General features: G+C 38.2%; 1 protein-coding gene across 1 annotated transcript in view; it reads right to left on the minus strand.

Annotated features, from left to right (window-relative positions):
* The window catches only part of LOC121327937 (transmembrane protein 47-like), a 32,649-nt gene extending 15,218 nt beyond the window's left edge, over nt 1-17,431 (minus strand). The window contains exons 1-2 of the mRNA XM_041272297.1: nt 17,064-17,431; nt 2,374-2,514 (exon numbers count right to left, since the gene is read on the minus strand). Coding sequence (XP_041128231.1) covers nt 2,374-2,514; nt 17,064-17,292 — 370 coding nt within the window. The 5' untranslated portion in view covers nt 17,293-17,431. The remainder of the gene's footprint in view (nt 1-2,373; nt 2,515-17,063) is intronic.
* Nucleotides 17,432-21,480: the final 4,049 nt, after the last annotated feature.

A 21,480-nucleotide genomic window follows, 5' to 3' on the forward strand; every position in this document is an offset into this window, starting at 1 on the left:
TTGGTATTCAGTCGGAATTCATTATGAATTTGCAGCCATTGTTTGAAAGTGTTTCCATTTTAACAATACCTATAAGTTATATTGGACCTTGCTGTGCTGTTTACCATCTTCCCGAATCACTTGAAATAACTCAGTTATTTTTCAGAATTATGAACTGCTTGGTGGCATTGCTTGCATCTTTGGCAGACTTTTAAAGGCAGTAGCTGCTTAGGTTGCTAGGCTGTAGCCTGCCTGCTATGTGTAGCAGTGTATGCAAGGAAGAATGATCTGATGAATGAACTAAGTGGTCTATCAGGACCAAGACCAGAGGTGCATTTTCAAGACCTCACTGGTTATGACTGCAGGTCAGAACCACAGTGTTTGGTTCTCATCTCATGATTTGTTTCTAACCAGAAGCCTGGTCATTCCGAACTTTAGTACTGACAATGTGTGAGAATGGGATTTTGCGTATAGCCTGTTCATTCATTCATGCATTCATTCATGTTATGGATATGTTACAGTAACACTACTGTAATTACCAACACTAAATAAAATCCCTTTAAAATATTTCTGTATATTTTAGCAGCAAGAAATAACGGAATTTTGAAGTGAGTAGGTAAATCTTGATTCCTGCTGCCTTTAGTTTGCAGGCCTGCTCTCGTAGCTACTTTTGAACACAAGTTGGCGTTATTTCAAGTAGCACTTGAAATTTATGTTTTTTAAAATCGAAAATGCACAAAAGGAAACGCTCAGGTAAACCTGCAAAAGGCAGATCTCTCTAAAATAGTAAAATGAGAGAATGGCAAAACACAGGTAAGGTAAAATTGTTTAGAATTAAAAAAAGACAGCACATGAAGAACACTGTAAAGTTATAAGCATGATACTGGGCCTTTAAGACTTACGTCTTCTATGTAAATAGCAAACTAGCTGACATACCAGTTTTATTGATCTGTTCAGAATACATCCCATGGAACCATTTCAAACTGAATTAGCTTTCTTAAACATGTATTTGTATATTCCCAGATCCTAGGGTCCCCAGTGACTAGTGAAAGCACTGCCATTTAGAATGCAGGGTGTCATGGGAGCACCATTCAAAGTTACCAGTTTTGGCAGGGATCTCACAGGGAGTGCAGCATTGGCCACTGCTCTCCCGCAGGGTTAGGGTGCATCGCCTGATTGCACCTCAACTCTACCTACTGGTCAGAGACCAAACAAGTTAACAGAAACGTCCAAGGCCGAGTCCTTGCCTGCAGGATTCATTAGCTTGTACAGTACCTTTCAATTAAATCTCATACTAAACTAGTGTATGTTTCTCTTAAGCCATTTGGAATCCCAGCACAAAAAAAGAGTCAAGCATGTTAGTGATTAAATGATAGGGAACATCTACAGTATGTATGATGTATCATTTAGTTTTATACGTTAACAAATATCCACCAACACAGCAGTAAAAAGTCAACTAAATCATCCACCTGATAACATTTAGATGACCTTTAAAGAAAGATTACATGGTCCAAACAAGAACAGAGTCTATTTAAACTGGGTATTGTGACAATCATAGAAAAACACTGTAGCTGTACTGTAATACTTGTTGTTGCAAATCTCTAATGAGGCAGAAATAGTCATGGGTGAAATAAAGGTGAAAGCAATTATTCAGCTCCAGCGTGTTGTTTTTTTTTTTTACCCTCAGCTGACAGCCTTCAACTGGATGCTACATGTAAAATCTTAGTGTGACCTTCAGTTGGGCTTTAGACAAAGTTAAAATGCCACTGGTCTCATTAGCTCATAAACTCATATGGTGTGATATTAAAAGGATTCCCCTAGTGTATTCTATTTGACCTTGAACAAAAAAATATACAATATACATATGTATTTAGATAAAACAGACTTTACATTTTTGCCAGATTAAGTTGAGTTAAAGGTCAGCAAGTTTTTTTTTTTTTTTTTTTTTTTTTTTTTTTTTTTATTCCACCCCTGTGTTATGTCATTTAGTTTATTGTTAACAACAAACTAAATACAACATTACTCTAATGCTTTCAAATTTAGCCTCAGTGAATGCTGAGGTCATCATATTAGGCAAAATCAAAAATATATATAATTAAATGAATTTAAATACCTCCATCATTGTATTAATTCCTATTTAGCTTTACCCTTGGTTAGTAAGTAATGAAATATGGCAATCTTAAACCAGGGCCAACCGGAAGAGTCAGTGTTAAGTTATATAGCCAGTATAAACTCGTCTTTGGAAAATCTCTGATGCAGCACAAAGTAAAATCACCAGGGGATCGGATTTTCCTCCAACAGCTTATGCTGCAGAAGAACTGCTCTTTCATCGTCCCTCGCTGCATTAAACTGAAGGGATGACCTCATGCAGATTTAATGAGGATATATGTTTACCTGCAGCGAAAAGCATGACAGCAACCGGCCGGTAAAAGTGCCTCCGTGAGCCCATGCAGACAGAGATCGAACCCACCAGGAAGGCAATGAGGATGACGGCTGCACCTCCCAGGAGCAAAGCCAAGGTTGCAATTTGCCAGTCTGAAAAAGAAGAAAGAAAGAGAAATATATAGTTTACTTTATCAGATTGGGTTTACATCAGCAGGCAGAAAATCTCAAACGCAAAACATGCAAAGATCTTATTTTAGATCATATTATTTAAAAAATAAAAATACATATATAAAAATCAAAGCTTGTGTTACATTGTACATAATGACACATGCTAGTACTGATTTACAGCTAAGTTCTGAAAGGTGGATGCAGAGCCCAGACTGTGATGAGGCTAACTACAGCTTATTCTGTGATATGACTGTGTACCACACCTAGTGACACAGTCTCAAAAATGGGCTTAACAGCATTTTGTGCTCTGAATATGACTGGTATTCAGTGGGACTTATAGCTGTCTGCATCTTGTTTTCTCTGGCAGCAATGAAATGGCAAAAGGCTGCTTCTTTCAGTCGTATATTTTATTGTATTGTTTTTTTAAGTAGGATTTCACACTTTCCAGATAGATGGCTTTAATATACTGTTCTAATATAAGACTTACAGCAAGACCAAACAAACTAGCTAAAAAAAACTCTAATCTAAAGGAACTCCTGTATGCCTTAATTGAGAACTCCTTGTTCCTTGCCATTAATTTTTGTCCTTGTTACCTGTTTGTTTTGAAATTATATCTATATATAATTCAATGGCAAACCAGAGAAGCACAATGTACTAAAATCTATTGGAACACATGGTAAAGTCTGGTGAGGCAAGTACATTCATTGTATAGGCACATGGAAAGCAAGACAGTATGTTCAGTAAGAAAGGTCAACATCTTTCCACACCCCACAATAACTAAGGGCAGAAAAGTTACAGTAAATGAGTATAAACTCTAAACTGGAAACTGTATGTAAAATATTACTGTGGTTTACCAAGAGATTAGCTTCCAGCAGCTAGTGGAGGCTTGCCCCTTCCATCAAAAGCTCATCAATACATTACATGTGGTGAGTGGTAGAGGAATCTGAAAATTGCAAGTGGTTTCTGTTCCCTTTTACACAAAACAGGATCAAAACCCCCTGGCTGCTTTCTCATTTGCATTCAAAATGTTTAATAGACATGTATATCTCTGCACCAAATGTGAGCGTCAGGGTAGAGCTGTAGGTGAAGAACTTGCATAGAACTTGGCATAAAAAATGAATAAATCTCAATCCAGATTTCACAGTATTGATTTTATTCGTGTTACATAATGCCATGAAATATGCATTATGGTAAATTCTGTGTTTCAAATGCTAAACAGCAAGGAAAAAAAAAATCTAAGCTAAATTGTATACAGTGCTTTATACTTACATTTTTAGTTAACATTGCACAAATAATTTTCCTGAGGCATTTAAAACCAGTTTGAAAGCAAGTCTCTGAAAATGTTAATAAATTATTAAAGAAGCCTGTGTTGAACTCACACTTGTTTTAAGAGACTGGAATATATAGAGAGATTTGAAAAGTCACCAAAGAATGACGGGCACACCAATAACAACAAGGTTTATACCATTAACACAAGAAGCCAGTTGTTTTTTTGTTTTTTTTTTTAAAGAGCACGACTATGAAAAGACTTTAATCAAAAATGACATTACAACATATCTGTGACACTGGCCAAGACAACAAGACTGAGTCAGCACAGCCAACCAATTCCTAAGAGTTTTCTGTTTAGAGTTCAAATTCTTTCTGACAGCCAAATACTTTAGATAGTACCCTACCAAATATATGCAACAACAAAGTAATTCACAACACATGTTGTTTTCTCCAAAATATCTTTTATAGAGATGACTTGCAGTGCATGACAGTAAAGGAATGGTATTTGTGTTTCCCTTGGGCTTTTCACAAACAAGTTTCCAAGATCTGTCAAGTTTTCATTTATCATTGAAATAGGGTCTGGGGCAGTTTAGCCCAGATTGGGTTTCACTTTACTTCTAATGTGGCTGTTTTTGTACATGTAACACGGCTATCATTATACTAACAGAGCTTTTCAACCCTGGTCCCCAAGTAGCTCAACAGACCAGGGTTTTCTTTCAACTAGGTCTCTTTCTTTTTTTTCCTGCAGTTTAGTGATAAACATCCATTGTAGTAATCACTGTAGTTACACCCTCTTTAAGTCTGAGAGGCTGCCCGTAAGTGCATCTTACTGTATTGCACTGGAAAACAATGCTTAAAACATACATTCAGTTCCTGGTAGAAACCAAAACCTAGACCCTTGGGTTCAAAATCACTCATGTAGAATATGTTGTTTTTATGCGCACCCAATTTCAGGAGAACTTCTGTCTGTTGTATGTAAGTTGCGGGTTATGCTGTGTACGTGGTCATGTTTGGCATACTCAGTCATAGTGTTCTGTGAAGTACATAATGGGGTTTCTGTATGCTACTGTACAAGAGGTGTGTGTTATAAAAGAGATGTTGTCCAGTGCAGCTCAGTCATGTTCCTAATACACTAGGTGCTTGTAATACTGTATATGTGTTGTGTGTAATATTCTAAAAAAGACTGTACTGCCAACAACTCACACATTGGGAATTTTGGTTGACATACGCAACTGTGTTAACAGCAATGGCACCCTTTATTTGAGAATCAATTCACCTTAACTGCAACATTTTAACAACAACTTTAGCTACCTCAGCTTTAAATTCTCATTTTACGGCAGTCTGACCATTTGACATCCAAGCACTTGGCTTTGCTACCAAATAAAGAGAGCCCTTGTCAGCCTTGGTGCCCCCAGTAATTGGATTTATTTTTCATTAGGGTTCTACTGATGCCACAATACTTAATTCCACCAAAGCCCAAAACTTCACTTAAGACAACAGGAGCATGTGAAGATTTGCATCTGGGCAAGGCTGGACCAAGGATTCCAAAAGGTGAAAGCTAACTGTCTCAGTTGATGATCACCAAGCAGTCTAATTTTCAGTTTATTCTTATTATTTGTGCCAGGGAAAAAAATGCATACATTGCGTTTTCACTGATGAATAATAATTTGCTTTCAGCTAGTGATAATTTAAACTGCCCTTTATAGTTTTTATTGTAACAGTTTATTGTTTTTCAACAAGGGCTGTCATTAAAAGCACATCTGTGCTAGTGTAGACTTGCTGCTGTTTCTCCTCACACTGGGCTGAGAGAGGACAGCAAGAACACCCAGGCAAGCAAGTTTACTGCCAAATAATCCTGCTTTCACACTCCACTCTCCCTTTACCAAGATGTTCATCTTTATTTTGCTTCTGTACTATTAAAAGAGGAAATACAAAGGTTTTCTTTTCTTACCTTTCATTAGCTTTACAACTTTCTTGCAAGTCCCTTATCATTTTTTTGTAGATGGTTGTTTTCAATATTTTTTTTTTACTTGAATGCCCATTTATCCTGCCACAAAATAGTAGATTCACTACATGTACAGCAGGTATTACTCTAGGATGTCACCTGAAATCACCTAATGTCCGATATACAGCATATACAGCAGAGTTTCTTGTTTTAGGTGGTCTTCTCGTACCTGTTTGCACAGGGAGTGAATCTACAGTGAAAGCCAAAAATTCTGTAACAATAAACTATCTGCAGAAAAGAGACTTGCTAGAAGGTTGTTATGCAAATGTGAGGTAAGAAAATGTTTATCAAAGCCTTGGTTATTACCTCTTGAAATGTTTTTACTCCAGATTTATTTATTCTGTGCAGTACGAATGCTTTCCCCCTGTATTTCAGAGCGGTGGCTGCAGTGTCATGGTCTGGGAAGTGATTTGATACAGTGGAAAGATTAAGTTCGTTTTCATTAAGGTGATTCTCAGTTTCATTACTCATTAATTTGCTATCCTTCAGAACCATCTCATACCATTGTTCCATCATGAGGCTTTTCACTTTACATTGCAACATTTGCAGGAAGACAGGGCCACATGCCACACACTACCTGGATGAGACAACATGGGCTACAGCTTCTTCCCAGGACCCCTCAGAGTCCTGACATGAACTCTATCGAACATGTCTGGGCACACCGAAAACTTGACCATTACCTGCCAATGTGAATGAACAGTGGTCAAAACTAATTTAAATATTACAAAATCTGGACCAGAGTGTAACACAGAATCTCATTGACTCAATGCTTGCATGGGTTCAGGCCCATGACACAAAAGGTGCTTCTCTTTGTCTAGCAGCAGCAACTCTGGCTCCAGAGTCAGAAACTCTTTCTGGCAGGAGCTCAGTGCTGGTAGTGCCAGTCCTTCCAGGCCTCCAAAACTGCCGCAGACCACAAATGCGCAGTGGCCTTAGCTCTGCTTGATCATGGAGGGCAAGCTAAAAAAGTTTAATAACATCTCCTGCTCTGCAGATGTAGGGAACCCGGCAAGGCTTGAGTCAGTCTTCATTGTTTTTTCTTTTACATACATACAATTAAAAGTTCTGCCTGCATTCTCCACCACATGTGATAAATCAGGGGATGCTTTGCCAGATTCATTAAAGAAAACAAACCAAAGCTACAAATAAAAAGTTGCCACACAAGGCAAGCGCTAGCCCCACTAAAAGGAACGGTCCACTCCAGGAACCTACTACCCTATGAAACCTCTCTACTTGTTTGGGATCATCATCCCCTAAACTGACCTAGTGAAGTCCCGGCATCCTTCGGTTGACTCCAGCCCTTTCCTGACGACCTCGGTTGAGCCATGCTTTCACGAGCACCGTCTTGGAGTATAATGGTTTCGTAGTAAATTCTACGGAGCAGATGCTCTCCTCCTCAATGTCAACAAACCGGCCCTCTGTGTAGCATTGCGGTGCAGTCGCCTCAAACTATAGCGCAGACGCCTTTTGAGCTCCGTGTAGCTTCCCCGGGCACGCCCCCCAGTCAATCCAGACCTCCTGATCAGCTCAGCTCCGGGCAAGCCTACCTGCTCAATTGGTCGCTTAGCAGCACGCCTCCTGTTGCGCATACCAGCTGCTTCCATAAAGGCACACGTGCACTCACGGACCAGTGACAAGGCTTAGGATATGACATCTTCAGTAAACTGTTGAAATGCCGGTTAACATTTTGGCTTTACTGTAGTATTGAAGCAGGTCAGTAGGTGCAATGCCATGCATCCCACTGGCTGTAGGAGGTAGGTGGTTGGTTACTCCAGAGTCACAATATGCATTTCAGTGTGGGGCGAGGGAACTAGGGAAGTGTTTTAGGAGGTTAAAGAGTACATGTTATAGCAGTCTGCTATCCAGGGTGAGAATAGGCGTGTGTGCTTAATCTGTGTGGAACTAAGTAACAGTCAAAATAAAGTTGCCTAAAGGTGGCTTATATCAGAGTCAACAGCTTCATAGAGAGTTATTGCCCCCTGAAGTATTTTAGAATCTGACAGAGCACACAGAAGTCCTGGTGATTTATTCAACAGAAACCACACACTGTAGCAAGGGTTGCCATCAAACAATCATCGCAACTGCATGAAGATTGTCACAGTTTAAAGTACATATTATTATTGCCAACCAACTGATAATGTGTGTCTATTACAGAAATATTGCATTGTATCTTGGTAACTTGCTTAATATTTAAAACAAAGGACTCTTACCTCAAAACTGGGAAGACCCAGCAATCCAAACTATAGAACACTATAACTATATACACATTGTTCAAAAAGTATTACCGTAGTTGAATCATGCTTTAGTTTGATGCTGGATCCATGTTGTGACTGACTGCTATAGATTACTTGTTGGTGCAAAATGCTTTGCCCTATAACTTGGATCCAGGACCAGCCAAAAAAAAAAAAAAAAAAAAGTGGTTTGCTGAAGCCTCAACAATACATACTGTGACAGGAAAAGTCTGAATGGTATTAAAACGTGACTTACAATAAAGACCCTATTTCCAGTTTGCTGGAACTTTTCTACAGTGCCTTGTCATTTTTTATACTTTGCAAAACACAACAAGAATACAAAGCAGATTAGAGCTCTGCGTGCTGCAGTTTTACAATACTGCCAACATCTAAATAAGCCCTGGCAGCCTAAGCGCCTTGAAAGTGCTGCAAAGAGTGCTTTGTAAAAGTTTCCAAGTTAAGGGACTGAAACAGCTAAAACCTTCAATCAACTTATTCTTGTGTGGCATATAGTACAGAACCAAAAAGCTTTTGCAAGTACAATACAGAATTATATTTCATCTCAACTATTTTGTGGATATAGTAACGCAAACTACTTTTAATTCACATTACCAACACAGTACCGTGAATTTACTTAAGGTTTTGATGAATAAAATATGTCTTTCATGGATGAATGCCATCATATATAATATTTATAACAAGCTCTATTCCCTTCATGACATAATGATGTGCCACACTGGTCACCAGTGCCTCGATACAGGACGCCTTCACTCTTCTTTGAAGGTGGAGACAAATAATGTTTTATTGAAGTCAAAATGGCCCTGAAGATTAACTCAAGGCTAAACTGGGACACCATCACGCAGTAACTGATAGTTGGGGCATTACATTTAAATGCTTTTAACACCTACAACATCTGAACCGGGTCAAACTATTTCCATAATAACCATCCAGGAAGTATGGTTATTAAGATCCTTGTTATGAATATTTCATTAAGATGATTCTGCCGGGATTTAAAATTTGCATGGGATGTGAACTACTGCCGTAAAATCCATATTCTCTATAGGAATGCAAAGCTTGACTTGAACGGTCTTTACCACAGAGAGGAGTGGAAAATCCCAAATGAATACTCCAAAGTGCTGTCAGCCCAGAGCTACTTAGATTTTCTATTTGGAATTGTAGCCCAGAGGGGAGATTTTTTTTACATGAACTGAAAGATCTAGAAAACCCAATTCTACTCAGCTAGTACAGCCTGTACTGCTCAGCTGGTCTCCAGGCTTGATACAAGCAAGACCATTCAGAAAATGATATAGAGCAACTAAAAACCACAGCATGTTAATAGCAGCTGTTGCAGTAGTGTACAGTGCTTGACAAAGGGCCAGGAAATTCTTGATGTGCCCCGTTACAGTGGAGCAGAAGTCAAATTCTTTCTCTTAGAAATACAGAGAAGAAAAAAAAAACATAAAATAATAATAATTATCACAGCCTATCACAGAAAAAAATCACAGCCTTTGTTTGTGCATTCAGGGTGTCGGGAAATTAAATGCCATTTTAACTTTGAGGGCTTCATGCTTTCCTTTGCAAGCATTTCTCGAAGCCAAAGTCAATGTAGCTGTCATCATATTTCCTTGACACAGGTTTGCTTTTCTTTTCAGATGGAGGGATTGGACTTGTACTTAGATCGCTAGTACTTCCTTGTTTTAAAATCGTTTGCGTAAACACACAATACTGGCATAACTAATTCGTACTGGCGAGATGATGCTGAGTTGCAGCATGAGATAGCTTTCTGGTCCAGACTATTTTACATGCGGGTGGGGGACTGCATTGTTGTAATTTATTTCTAATTTATTAAGGCTAGTAGTGATCTTATCCTTTGTCTATTTTGTTTGGTCATGTATTTAGGGTAATTATTTCATGATTATTTTAAAAATAAAAATATGTTTGTTTTACTGTGTTTTGTTCTGCTACCCACCCTGATACCTCTTGTGACCCACAGTTTGGGAACTGCTGGTTCAGATTACTAAAATAACCCCCACAAATGTTGTGTATCATTTTATACTGCAAAGTATCGTATGCTGTTAGAACTGTATGATACTCTAATCTAGTGCGCTGTGATCATACACCCTGAGAATAAAGCTGATTTAAGGATTTGAAATGTGTTGCAAGTTTTCCCTTTTGCACTGCAAACCTGGGATTTTTCCAATCTTTTACAGTGATGGAAACCCATCACGCTGTGGTTCTTGAATGACTACGACATCACTAATACACTTTCAACATAGTTATAGCATGTAAGATGGTATTTCTTTTGACAGCCCTCACTTGACAGACCATCCCCTGTGATAAAGTTTTGCAATCAATTAGGAAGGCAATATTAAAGCTTAACTGGATGTAAAATAGAATCTCAAATATTTAATAATCCTATGTTTAAATCTTGCACCATATGCTTTGTTTGCAGGGACAGCTGGAGAGTAAGGCTCAAGCTTTTGGAGAGTACTGTCTGCCTTAGCAAAGGAAATAACCACAGCTTGAAATACTAAAAGGCGTGCAAAACCCTATCATTGTCCTAAAGATATTTATTTTCTGTCTAATTCAGGATATGCAGGTTTTTAAAAACAGCTTTGTGGTACCTTTTCACTTCTTGTGCAACAGCACCCTGGCCTGGCACCACCCCCTCACTCAATTTGACTTGTCAACTCTGCCAGCTCCACCTAATCTAAAAAGTTGAAAACTCAGATAGTCACATGATTTTAATGGAATAAGGAAAGCTGTACAGTCCAGCAGTAAAGGCAGATTTAGATTAAAAAAACGGAATAATTTAACTCAGAACCTCTCAGACGTGCAGCCACGCACCCTCACTTTGGAATTAATGGAAATCTCTTGTGTTGTATTGCTGAGAGATTACCCCAGACTGCGGAAGTGTGTCACCAGTTGTCCATTGCTAAGCCTTTTAGGGAGGACTTCTTGCAGCTGGCTCATGCTATCCCATCTGGTCATTTGGGATGGGACAAAACAAAAGCGAGGCTTGTGTTCTTTTGGCTGGGGCTGGATGGCAAAGTGCTGCGTTCTTGTGAATGATGCAGGGAATGCCAACTCGCTAGCCCTAGAGCCGTCCCACGGGCCCCACTGGTGTCATTACCACTAATAGAAGCTCCCTTTTAGCGTATTGGGGTAGATGTAGTAGGACCGCTGGAGAAGAGTGCAGCAGGATACACACACCTATTGGTTATTATCCATGCATTATCCAGAGGTCACCTCACGCCGCTCTACGTCTTCTAAATCTGTTGTCAACAAGCTTGTGAAGGTTTTCTCCCAGACAGGTATCCTCAGTGAAATGCTGACCGACCAAGGTACCAACTTTACGTCACGGCTGGTCAGTTAAACATGTAAGCTTTTGGGGATTAAGACCACTGACGGTTTGGTGGAGTGTATTAATAAAACCCTAAAAAGTATGTTGTGGCGATTCATTGAAAGTGACATGCACAACTGGGACCAGATGGTTCCTCCAATTCTCTTTGCTATCAGAGGTGCCCCAGGCTTGAAGCCCTGGTTGCAACAGTAGGCATTGTTAGTGGTGCAAGCAGATGACGTCACAGACCTGGGACCTGATCTTTCTGTTTTGGTAAAAATAGGGTCAGTACATATTAGAGACAATCTGACACCAAAACAGGTGGTGGAGTTTCCTGGTGTGTTTTCTCTGGTCCTGAGCCAGACTCGAGTAGCCTATCGTCACACTGAAGTTGAGTTGGGGACGTGAGACCGTAACGTATACCTGAACGCAAACGAAAGGTAGTGAAAACTGACTGAAAGTTAATGGCAGAGAGGCACTGGTCCCGTATAATAGTCATATACCTTGTACTATAATTTACACTTAAGTTGGTCCAAAACTGGTGACTCTTAAATTTTGTCCAAAAGCAATGTATACAAAACTAAATTGTATTAATTTTAAACCTCACAAACCCATTTTTCCAAATTTCCCTATACAAACCAAAGAGTTCTTAATGACCTTGTCCAGGGTCCTGAAACATGATGGCACCCTTGAAGACTTCCGTGAGTTAAACTTACCTTTTGTTCCAGGCTGCGTCAGATGAAAATAGAAATGTTATTTTTTTTGTTTTTAAATAATGTGAGCTTGTGGCAGTGTGGCAGGATGATGAAAGCCCTGCCGGTGTGTATGTGTGTGTGGGGGTGTGTGGGGGGTGTGTGGGGGTGGGTGGGGGGGTGGGTATTGGGTTGGCAGGGAGGGAGTTACATTTCTCCATGTCAAAACACATGTGAATGCTGAATGATATCTTGTTTGTCAATTCAATATGGCAACTGAGTAAATGATTGCATGATTAATTAGCCACAGGTGTATAAAATAGGTGTTCATGGTTGGTAATTTAGAATTAGAATTGATGTTGGCGATAGAGGTGGAGGTCTATGTTTCGTGTTCAGTGCTGTGCTGTCTGTTTGTATATTTTTGTGGTTTTTTGTAAAAACTTTTGGTTTGGCCCTTGTGCTGTTTCTTTTGACCAGTGTGTTTTTGTTAGTGTTTGTACCATTGTATTTTTGTTTATTTGTTGATTAAAGAGCGCATTAGTGCATTTAAACTTGCAGCTTTCTGTGTCTGTGTCTGCCCCTGCCATTACCATCTGGGCTGGGACGCTACGGCACCATAGACCTACAATTTATTTATTTTTAAATCAACAAACCCATGTTTGTTGGGCATAGTATGGTATTTAAATGCTATGGAATAAATGAAGTCTAACAATTCTATGACACATGCTTTAAGCCTATGCGGTCCTATGTCGGACCAGATCCGACATTACAATTTTCCCTTTACAGCGATGTCGGATTCTGTCCGACATCATCAAAAAGACATCAAGCGCAGGTTTCTAGTTGTTTTTTCTCCAAAAAAGCTGAGAAAACCTTTCAATGACTGAGTGAGACCGATAGGAGCCAAGAGGAACCCCCAAAAAAGGGGCGTGTCTGAGCAATACACATAGACCCTGCACCAAAGAGATAACACGGACACAATTAAAAAAGATAGTTTCCGCATCCAACACTCAAAGAATATCACAGACATTTGCAAAGCTTTTTGAGATGTGATAGTAATAAAATAATGACTTGGCTTGCATTATTGAGGAGTCTGGTGATAAAACGAGTGATCAGAGAGGATTTATCAGTATGCATGACTATGAAGAGGTATATGAAAAATAAAGCGAACAAGGGGTGGGGCTTGGCTGGAGATGCAGTACTGAGTGTCCTTTTGCAATGCAGTGCCTTTTAAACCTGTTTTACTCTGAAAAAAATATATATTTTAAACAGCGTGTATAAAATAAACAGCACGTGTAACAATAAATTGGAGTGGACACGCCTGGCAAGCACTAACTAAATGGACTGCACAGGGTTAAAAGCCAGAAAGATTGTGATAAAACTGAATATTGGTTGGCTGTCAACTTAGTAAGGATATTCAAAAGATAGTTTTCCTTAAATATATCACCAAATGAAACTACTTCATTGTCCTTGTTTTGAGATCACTATTGATATTGTTTCTTTGTAAATGGGGTTACTTTGACATAAATAAACAGATACGCACCACTTGTACTTTTATATTAAACAAAATTTGATAAAAATGAACACGTAGGTATTAGTACACCAATACTAAGCCTGTAATAGTGGTTAGGTCACAATATAAAAAATGTGAACAATCTCATCATAATAAATTACTGGTCTATAAAATAGCATAGATGAAAAAAGCAAAGTTTGTGGGTTCTTGAGAGCTGTTTTAAAATAATTATTAATGATCTTCACACTATAATCTGTGCATCCAAAACAACACTGTATCATTACAGTTAATCACAAAAGTAGGAATCTAGAGGTGAAAGTAAGGTTCTTATTAGCAGTTCTGTAGGCTTTTTGACAGTGTGAAGAACTTTCACAGGATTTTTCAAGTTTTCAAGTAAGCTTTGAAGGTGATGCATGCACCCAAAGAGAAAGTCAAGTCTAAAATAAGCAACGGGTGTGAAGTCAGAGCTACCTTGTACTTTAATCTGAAATTGAAAGGTCCATCAAAGTATAATGATAATAAACATCTACCCTGAAGTCTCATAAGCCTTCCACCAGGACTGCAGAATGTTCGCGCCTACGCACACAATGTGCCCCGAAGGATTTTGTTGGGAGCCGAAGATTATTCCCACGATCAGCTAGTTTATTTACTTGCTGCGTAATAGCAATTTAGGCTCCTGTTTGTACTTTTCCCCTCCATTTCAAACTTATAAATAATGATTCCCCCAGATACTGTTTTTTCTTTACTTATATAAAGATAAAGGTTATTACCACTCAGAATAACAGTCAGTGCCGTTGTCTGAAAAGTATTGTCTATTATATAATCCTAATAGATTTCAAATCTTTAATTTAAACTTCAAAGTTTTTCATTTAGTTATTTTTTGCACACTTGATTGATTCTAACTAAATTTGAAATATTAAGTCTAGCCTATAACTTTTGTTAATTATAAATATATAATTCTTTGGTTGGGTTAGATGCCATGAAAGTTTGTACACCTGCTTGTCTTTGCAATGCAAAATGCTTTTAATTCACGCTACTATTACTGGAATACAAACTTGTGTATTTGTGTGATTATTCAAGCACACATTTCCAAATCTGAAAACACTTCTGCATCAAAGCAGATCGTTGAGAAAGTGACCATCTCTGTTGGTTTGCGATGCTTGAGTTTGGGCCATTTTTTGCTCATTTTTCCCACTCAAAACCTCTATTTACTAAATATCTTTGTTCTTAAACATTGTAGGTTTGTCGTGCTTGGGTATAGACATCTGGGATTTATTTTTCAATTGACATTTTTTTTCCACTAGACACAGTTGGCATTACCTGTACGATATACAGACTCAACATAACACAAATGTATATTTACAGTCAACAAAATTGATTTTCTTTTTTATTACAAATAATCAGAGTCAACCAGATAAAGAAATGCCTGTATTAAGCATGCACACACATTCAGTACCCTTGGTGATTGAATAGTTGAGGTTCCCTCTGAAAAAGTAACCCAATAAAGCCGTGCAGACATCCGGTCCTTCAAGACATTTCACTATCAGAACATTCTAAAGAAGCTGAGTAAGTCTGTTTATTGAGCCAAGCTGGCCAAATCAACTAACTAATTCAGGAACATGTTGTCTCTCTCTACAATTTGATTGTTAGGATGCGTTCCCAACTTAAATTTTAAGATCTAGATGCTGAGATTTCTTTTTTAAATCTGTATTAATCCAGATGGAGCTTTTTCCACAGGTCCAGTGGCACAATAAAAAATGAGGTCCATGAAAATCACTTTATATATTTTTAGGGTGGCAGCATTAAGATTCATCACTGTAAAGTAACTGTATAGTGCATATCTATCCAGAATATTTAGTGTATTTAATTCTGCTGGCAGTGCAAATGCAAAAGCAAACAGAAAATAAAACAAATCCGTCAGAGACTGTACAAAACATAACACAGCTTTTATTTCAGGCAAACAGTAAAGCTGTATGTAAATTGTTGCTCTGCTCTGTTGAGGATTGACTCTGTAATAATATTAAGCTATTTCAATACAACCTCAATTCGGTTAATTCAGTCACTGTGGGAAGGTTCTGGATGTAATAAATGTTTGTGGAAATGGGTAATAATAATAATAATAATATAATAATAATAATAATAATAATAATAATAATAATGGGTCTGTCTATATTTTTAAGTTCCCTCCTCTTAACCTGGGTAATTAAATTATATGACAACGAAGTACATATACTTAACGAAACGGAGTTAGAATTTAGTTAACTATAAACATTTTTTTTTTTTTTTTTTAACAGCATTTATAATTGCAGGTCCCGTGGGAAACATTCTGTAACAGCTCATACCACTGCCCTGCAGCCTGGCACAACGCCACATACATGATGTTTAAATGCCCTTTAAAGGAAAAAGGATTACAGCAGTCCCCCCCCCCCCCCGTTGAAAAAATTATCTAACTTTATTTCTGTACGTGGTAGGAAATTATAACAAATAATAGTATTTTTTCAAAACGGGCATGTAAAGATTGTAGAAGAACATGATATGTATTTCTATGGATACAAAATAATCTGGCAGTGTAAAGGTGTTTTTTTTTTTCTTCAAAAGTTTATTTAGGCGCTTGCTAGCAACTAAAGAAACCTACAACAATGCCTCATTTTCCCTACGAAACAAAAGCAAGAATCACACAATCCAACTCCACTCGACATATTCTAAGAAAGACCTGATTATGATGAAACAGAATACTGCACAGCCAGCCAATTAACATGTACACGACAAAAACAGCGTTAAAAAAATTACTTCTGTATTAGAAAACCGCGTTAATCATGTGAATGAAACTTCATTTTACTATTAATAATATCTGCAAAGAACACGTTCTCTCTGCGTGGCACTGTGCATTGATTTGTGTGCAGCCTATTGGAATCTTCGCATTATAGTTAACAGCACCATCGAAAGCAGTTACAAACAATGTATACATATTAGACTTATAACAACTATAACTCCCTGAAAACTGAAGAAAAGACGGCTGGACAGAAAAGCTTGTGTGTGGAAAATATAAAAAAAATACAAAGAAACAGCTGGTGGAAAACTGGAACAACAACCACTGTGCCGCAAATGCTTTTAACGTGAAATTTTTCATAAAAGACGCACATACACAGAACAAGACAAAAGAGGTAATTAAAAAAAGTTAATTACATAGAAAAATAAACGGGATTTTAAAAGAAACAAACAGGTACTGTTCAAGCGGCTTTTGTTATCCCAGTGCAGATCTGCATGTCAATGCTTCAGAGGGGGTCAAACCAACGTAATATAAGGATCTTTCACAGGGATCTTTGCATTGTCCTAGTCGCTCCACATAAAATGTGCTACACAAAAACTTTGGCAGTTATGCAGTCAGGGGAATCTAAGCTTGTTTTCATTCTCAAACTAAAAATACAAATAAAGATATATAAAATATTTTAACATGGGGATAAAACCGATCTTCTCTCACCAGTGCCGAATGTGGTGTTGCAGTGCCAGCTGTCGTCAGTGTTCGCATGTTTCCAACAGGATTCCCATAGAGAGAGATAATAGTGATTGTCTGCAGTGACCCAGGCAGGACTCAAAACTGCTCCAATATCCAGACACAGGGCCAGGAAAATGCACACTAAACCCACCAACTTCAAAGGGGTCAGAACTGACACACGGGCTTCCTCCACTCCACTGCCAGACGAAGCCATTATGGCTCTATTTCTTCTCTTATGTTCAAAATGTTCTTAAAGTACTGTACAGACAGAGGCACCCAACTCAGTGATGCTGTGCTCAGTGCTCCGCTGCTCTAACCCACTCTCCTACTACTGCTGCCTGCTGCACAAAACTGAGACTGCTGGAGCAGTGACGTCATGAAGAACTCAAACACCGGTTGCTTCGTAGCACCTACTGCTGTGTCCTAGTGCCAATGATAGCGCTCCTATTGCATGGTCAAAGTAGATGCATCATTGTAAATGTGAAAGGTCAGTTTTCATTTTACAATACCTTACACTTTGCTTTTAACTACATCATGGTGTACCGTGATTTTAGTTTTTGTGTTGTTTTTTTTTTTTTTATATACCAAATTTCTCTTCAATTTTATTTGCTTGCTTTTCCAGTTTTTCACTAAATCTTTTCTATACTCTGCTACGTTTTGTAATTTACTACTATAATGCCCAAATATGCCAAAGGAAAAGCTCTTTACTGTTTTAGCAATACAGCAATTAGACTCAAACAGCAAACCACGGCGATGTATAAACTTAATCGGACATTTACTATGTCTTATTACTAACATATTCGTATTACACGATTAAGCGTAAAATATTCAAATACAAATATCATGTATTCATGACCTATTCCGTGATGTTTGCATACTGTTTTGCTGTCTAAAATTCAGCAAGGGGCAGAATTTGTCATTACGCCGGGGCTTTCTTGTAACCGTTTTGAAAATAAATATGAATATTTTCCAGCAAACTATGTTCGAATTTGACCACACACATGTGAAAATGTATCAGAGAATATCGAAAATTTTGCAGAATTTGTTTTTCAAGGTTGTTTTTAAAAAATCTATTTTGTCTGCTTGTTACTTTTTTCTGCAGCCAACACAGACCATTTTAATGTCTTACTACTAGCAGAATTTACATTTTTAAAGATTGTTTCAATAGCGAATCAAGTTACTGAAAAAAGATCTAGGAGTTGATGTTGACTCGGAAATGTCTTCATCTAGACAATGTGGGGAAGCTATAAAAAAAATGCCAACAAAATGCTTGGATATATATAGTGAAAAGTGTTTCATTTAAAGGGAATTAATGTTAAAACTTTACAATGCATTCGTAAGATCCCATCTACTATACTGTGTTCAGTTCTGGTCACCTGGCTACAAAAAGGATATTGCTGCACTAGAAAGAGTTCAAAGAGGAGTGACCAGAATTATTCCTGGTTTAAAAGGCATGTCATATGCAGACAGGCTAAAATAACTGAATCTATTCAGTCTTCAAAATTCAAGCATTCAAAATTCTAAAAGGTATTGACAATGTCGACCCAAGGGACTTTTTCGACCTGTAAAAACACACGGACGAGGGGTCACAAATGGAGATTAGATAAAAGGGCATTCAGGACAGAAAATAGGAGGCACTTTTTACCCAGATAATTGTGGGAGCCTGGAACCAACCCCCCAGTAATGTTGTTGAAGCTGACACCCTGGGATGCTTCAAGAAGCTACTTGATGAGATTCTGGGATCAATAAGCTGCTAACAATCAAACAAGCAAGATGGGACGAATGGCCTCCTCTCGTTCGTAACGACTGAGTAGTGGACTGAGTAGCTAGGCTAAATGTTAAAATGTTTCAGCCTTAGGTTTTTGTTCTTAATTTACAAATGAGCAACACCTGCAATTTGCCCATGTATACAATTAAGGCTTGACAGGCCTTAAAATATATGACTAATGAGCGGTGGAGTGCATTGCACGGAGGAACGCATTTTGACGGTGCTTACACAGCCTTAACTTGCCAAAAGTGTCGTGATACATGCGGGGGGATTTTAAGGCCGGCATAAACTCGGCACTATGACCTTGATGCTGTCGCAAATGCCTGGTACATGTCCCCCTGTGTGAGGAAATAATCTCTTCAAGAGCAAAAATTTTAATCATTAGAAATTAATCTACCACTACAGCTTCAGAATCGGTGTTGTTAGTTTACCTGCGTAGTTCTATGCGTGTCAAAATGTTCTTTCTCAACTTTGAACTAGAAGGAGGTGATGTTGACTCGATTGTTGCTGCACTGAAGGCTTGCCTGGTGAAACATGACTTTTCCAATGAATATCTGGCAGATAACCTGATCAGTATATGCAGTGATGGAGCTAGCGTTATGGTTGGAGCAAAAAGTGGAGTGATGACTATATTGAGCAAGGACTACCTTAATCTGATCAAATGGCACTACCTGTGCAATCACATTGAACTCAGTGTGGTAGATACCATAGAAGAAGTTAACAGAGTAAATCATTTCAAATTGTTTATGGACAAATTGCACTCGGTTTACAGTGAGTGCTGATGTTCAATAGCTTAGCTGGACCGCCTGAGAGTTACTTTACCCCCTACTATACGTGAAGATGTGGCTCGCTACACACTCGTCAGCGGATGATACCAGATCAAAAAAGCATCCACTAGGAGATTAATCAGCAGTATTATGACTTATGGGATATATTTATTTAACAGATATTAATGTGTATGGAAACTGGTTACTCAATTTAGAAGTATAAATGTTTATCTTTTTTTTATTTAGTAAAAAATGTTTTACATAATAAATGTGAATTTATTGAGAAGAAACATAAGTTGCAAATTACAAGTGGAACCCTAGTTCATTTCAATTGGAATTTAAACTTGTGATGTGATACTGTATTACTGCTGATTTAATTAAAAAGTACATTGTTGTTTTGGGTGGAAAAAATTGGGAGGGGCCGTTCAATTAAAAAAGGGCAAACTATGTCATGTAGCAAAAAAGATATAACATATAGCAAAACAGATATAGCATATAGATAAACAGATATAGCATATAGCAAAATTGTTATACCATATAGCAAAATGGATATATATTGCAAAAAGGATATAGCATTTAGCAAAATGGATATATCACATATCAAAAATGATATATGTCAAAAAAGATATAACATATGTCAAAAAAGATATAATATATATAGCACCAAAGATACATGGTTGTTGCGTTGGGCCTGCACAATGTGCAATGCTGTAGACTAGTCGAGACAAGTACACAGTGCAGTTAGGGCTGAATCACAACAAAATCAATACATACACCTGAACCAATGTATTGGCAGAATCGATAAATGCAGTTATTGACAGGCTGACCGAAGAAGACCTACATTTTTTGACCAGTCTGCTCAATGCAATAGAAAACAATGAAAGTGCTGGAAGTACCGCTAGGCAAGCGCATGGAAGTACATGTGTTTATATACTGACACCACAGCCCCTGTGTTAACAAGTACAGGTGTTTATATACTGACACAGCCCCTGTGTTAACAAGTACAGGTGTTTATATACTGACACAGCCCCTGTGTTAACAAGTACATGTGTTTATATACTGACACCACAGCCCCTGTGTTAACAAGTACATGTGTTTATATACTGACACAGCCCCTGTGTTAACACGTACATGTGTTTATATACTGACACAGCCCCTGTGTTAACAAGTACATGTGTTTATATACTGACACCACAGCCCCTGTGTTAACAAGTACATGTGTTTATATACTGACACCACAGCCCCTGTGTTAACAAGTACATGTGTTTATATACTGACACCACAGCCCCTGTGTTAACAAGTACAGGTGTTTATATACTGACACCACAGCCCCTGTGTTAACAAGTACATGTGTTTATATACTGACACCACAGCCCCTGTGTTAACAAGTACATGTGTTTATATACTGACACAGCCCCTGTGTTAACACGTACATGTGTTTATATACTGACACCACAGCCCCTGTGTTAACAAGTACATGTGTTTATATACTGACACCACAGCCCCTGTGTTAACAAGTACATGTGTTTATATACTGACACCACAGCCCCTGTGTTAACAAGTACAGGTGTTTATATACTGACACAGCCCCTGTGTTAACAAGTACAGGTGTTTATATACTGACACCACAGCCCCTGTGTTAACAAGTACATGTGTTTATATACTGACACCACAGCCCCTGTGTTAACAAGTACATGTGTTTATATACTGACACAGCCCCTGTGTTAACAAGTACATGTGTTTATATACTGACACAGCCCCTGTGTTAACACGTACATGTGTTTATATACTGACACAGCGTCTGTGAAATGTGAAAGCAATAAACTGATATGCATGTGCATACAAATAAAAAAAAAAAACTTGCTTC

This window comes from Polyodon spathula, chromosome 15 (assembly GCF_017654505.1).
Source record: "Polyodon spathula isolate WHYD16114869_AA chromosome 15, ASM1765450v1, whole genome shotgun sequence".
In the NCBI taxonomy this organism is placed as follows: domain Eukaryota; kingdom Metazoa; phylum Chordata; class Actinopteri; order Acipenseriformes; family Polyodontidae; genus Polyodon; species Polyodon spathula.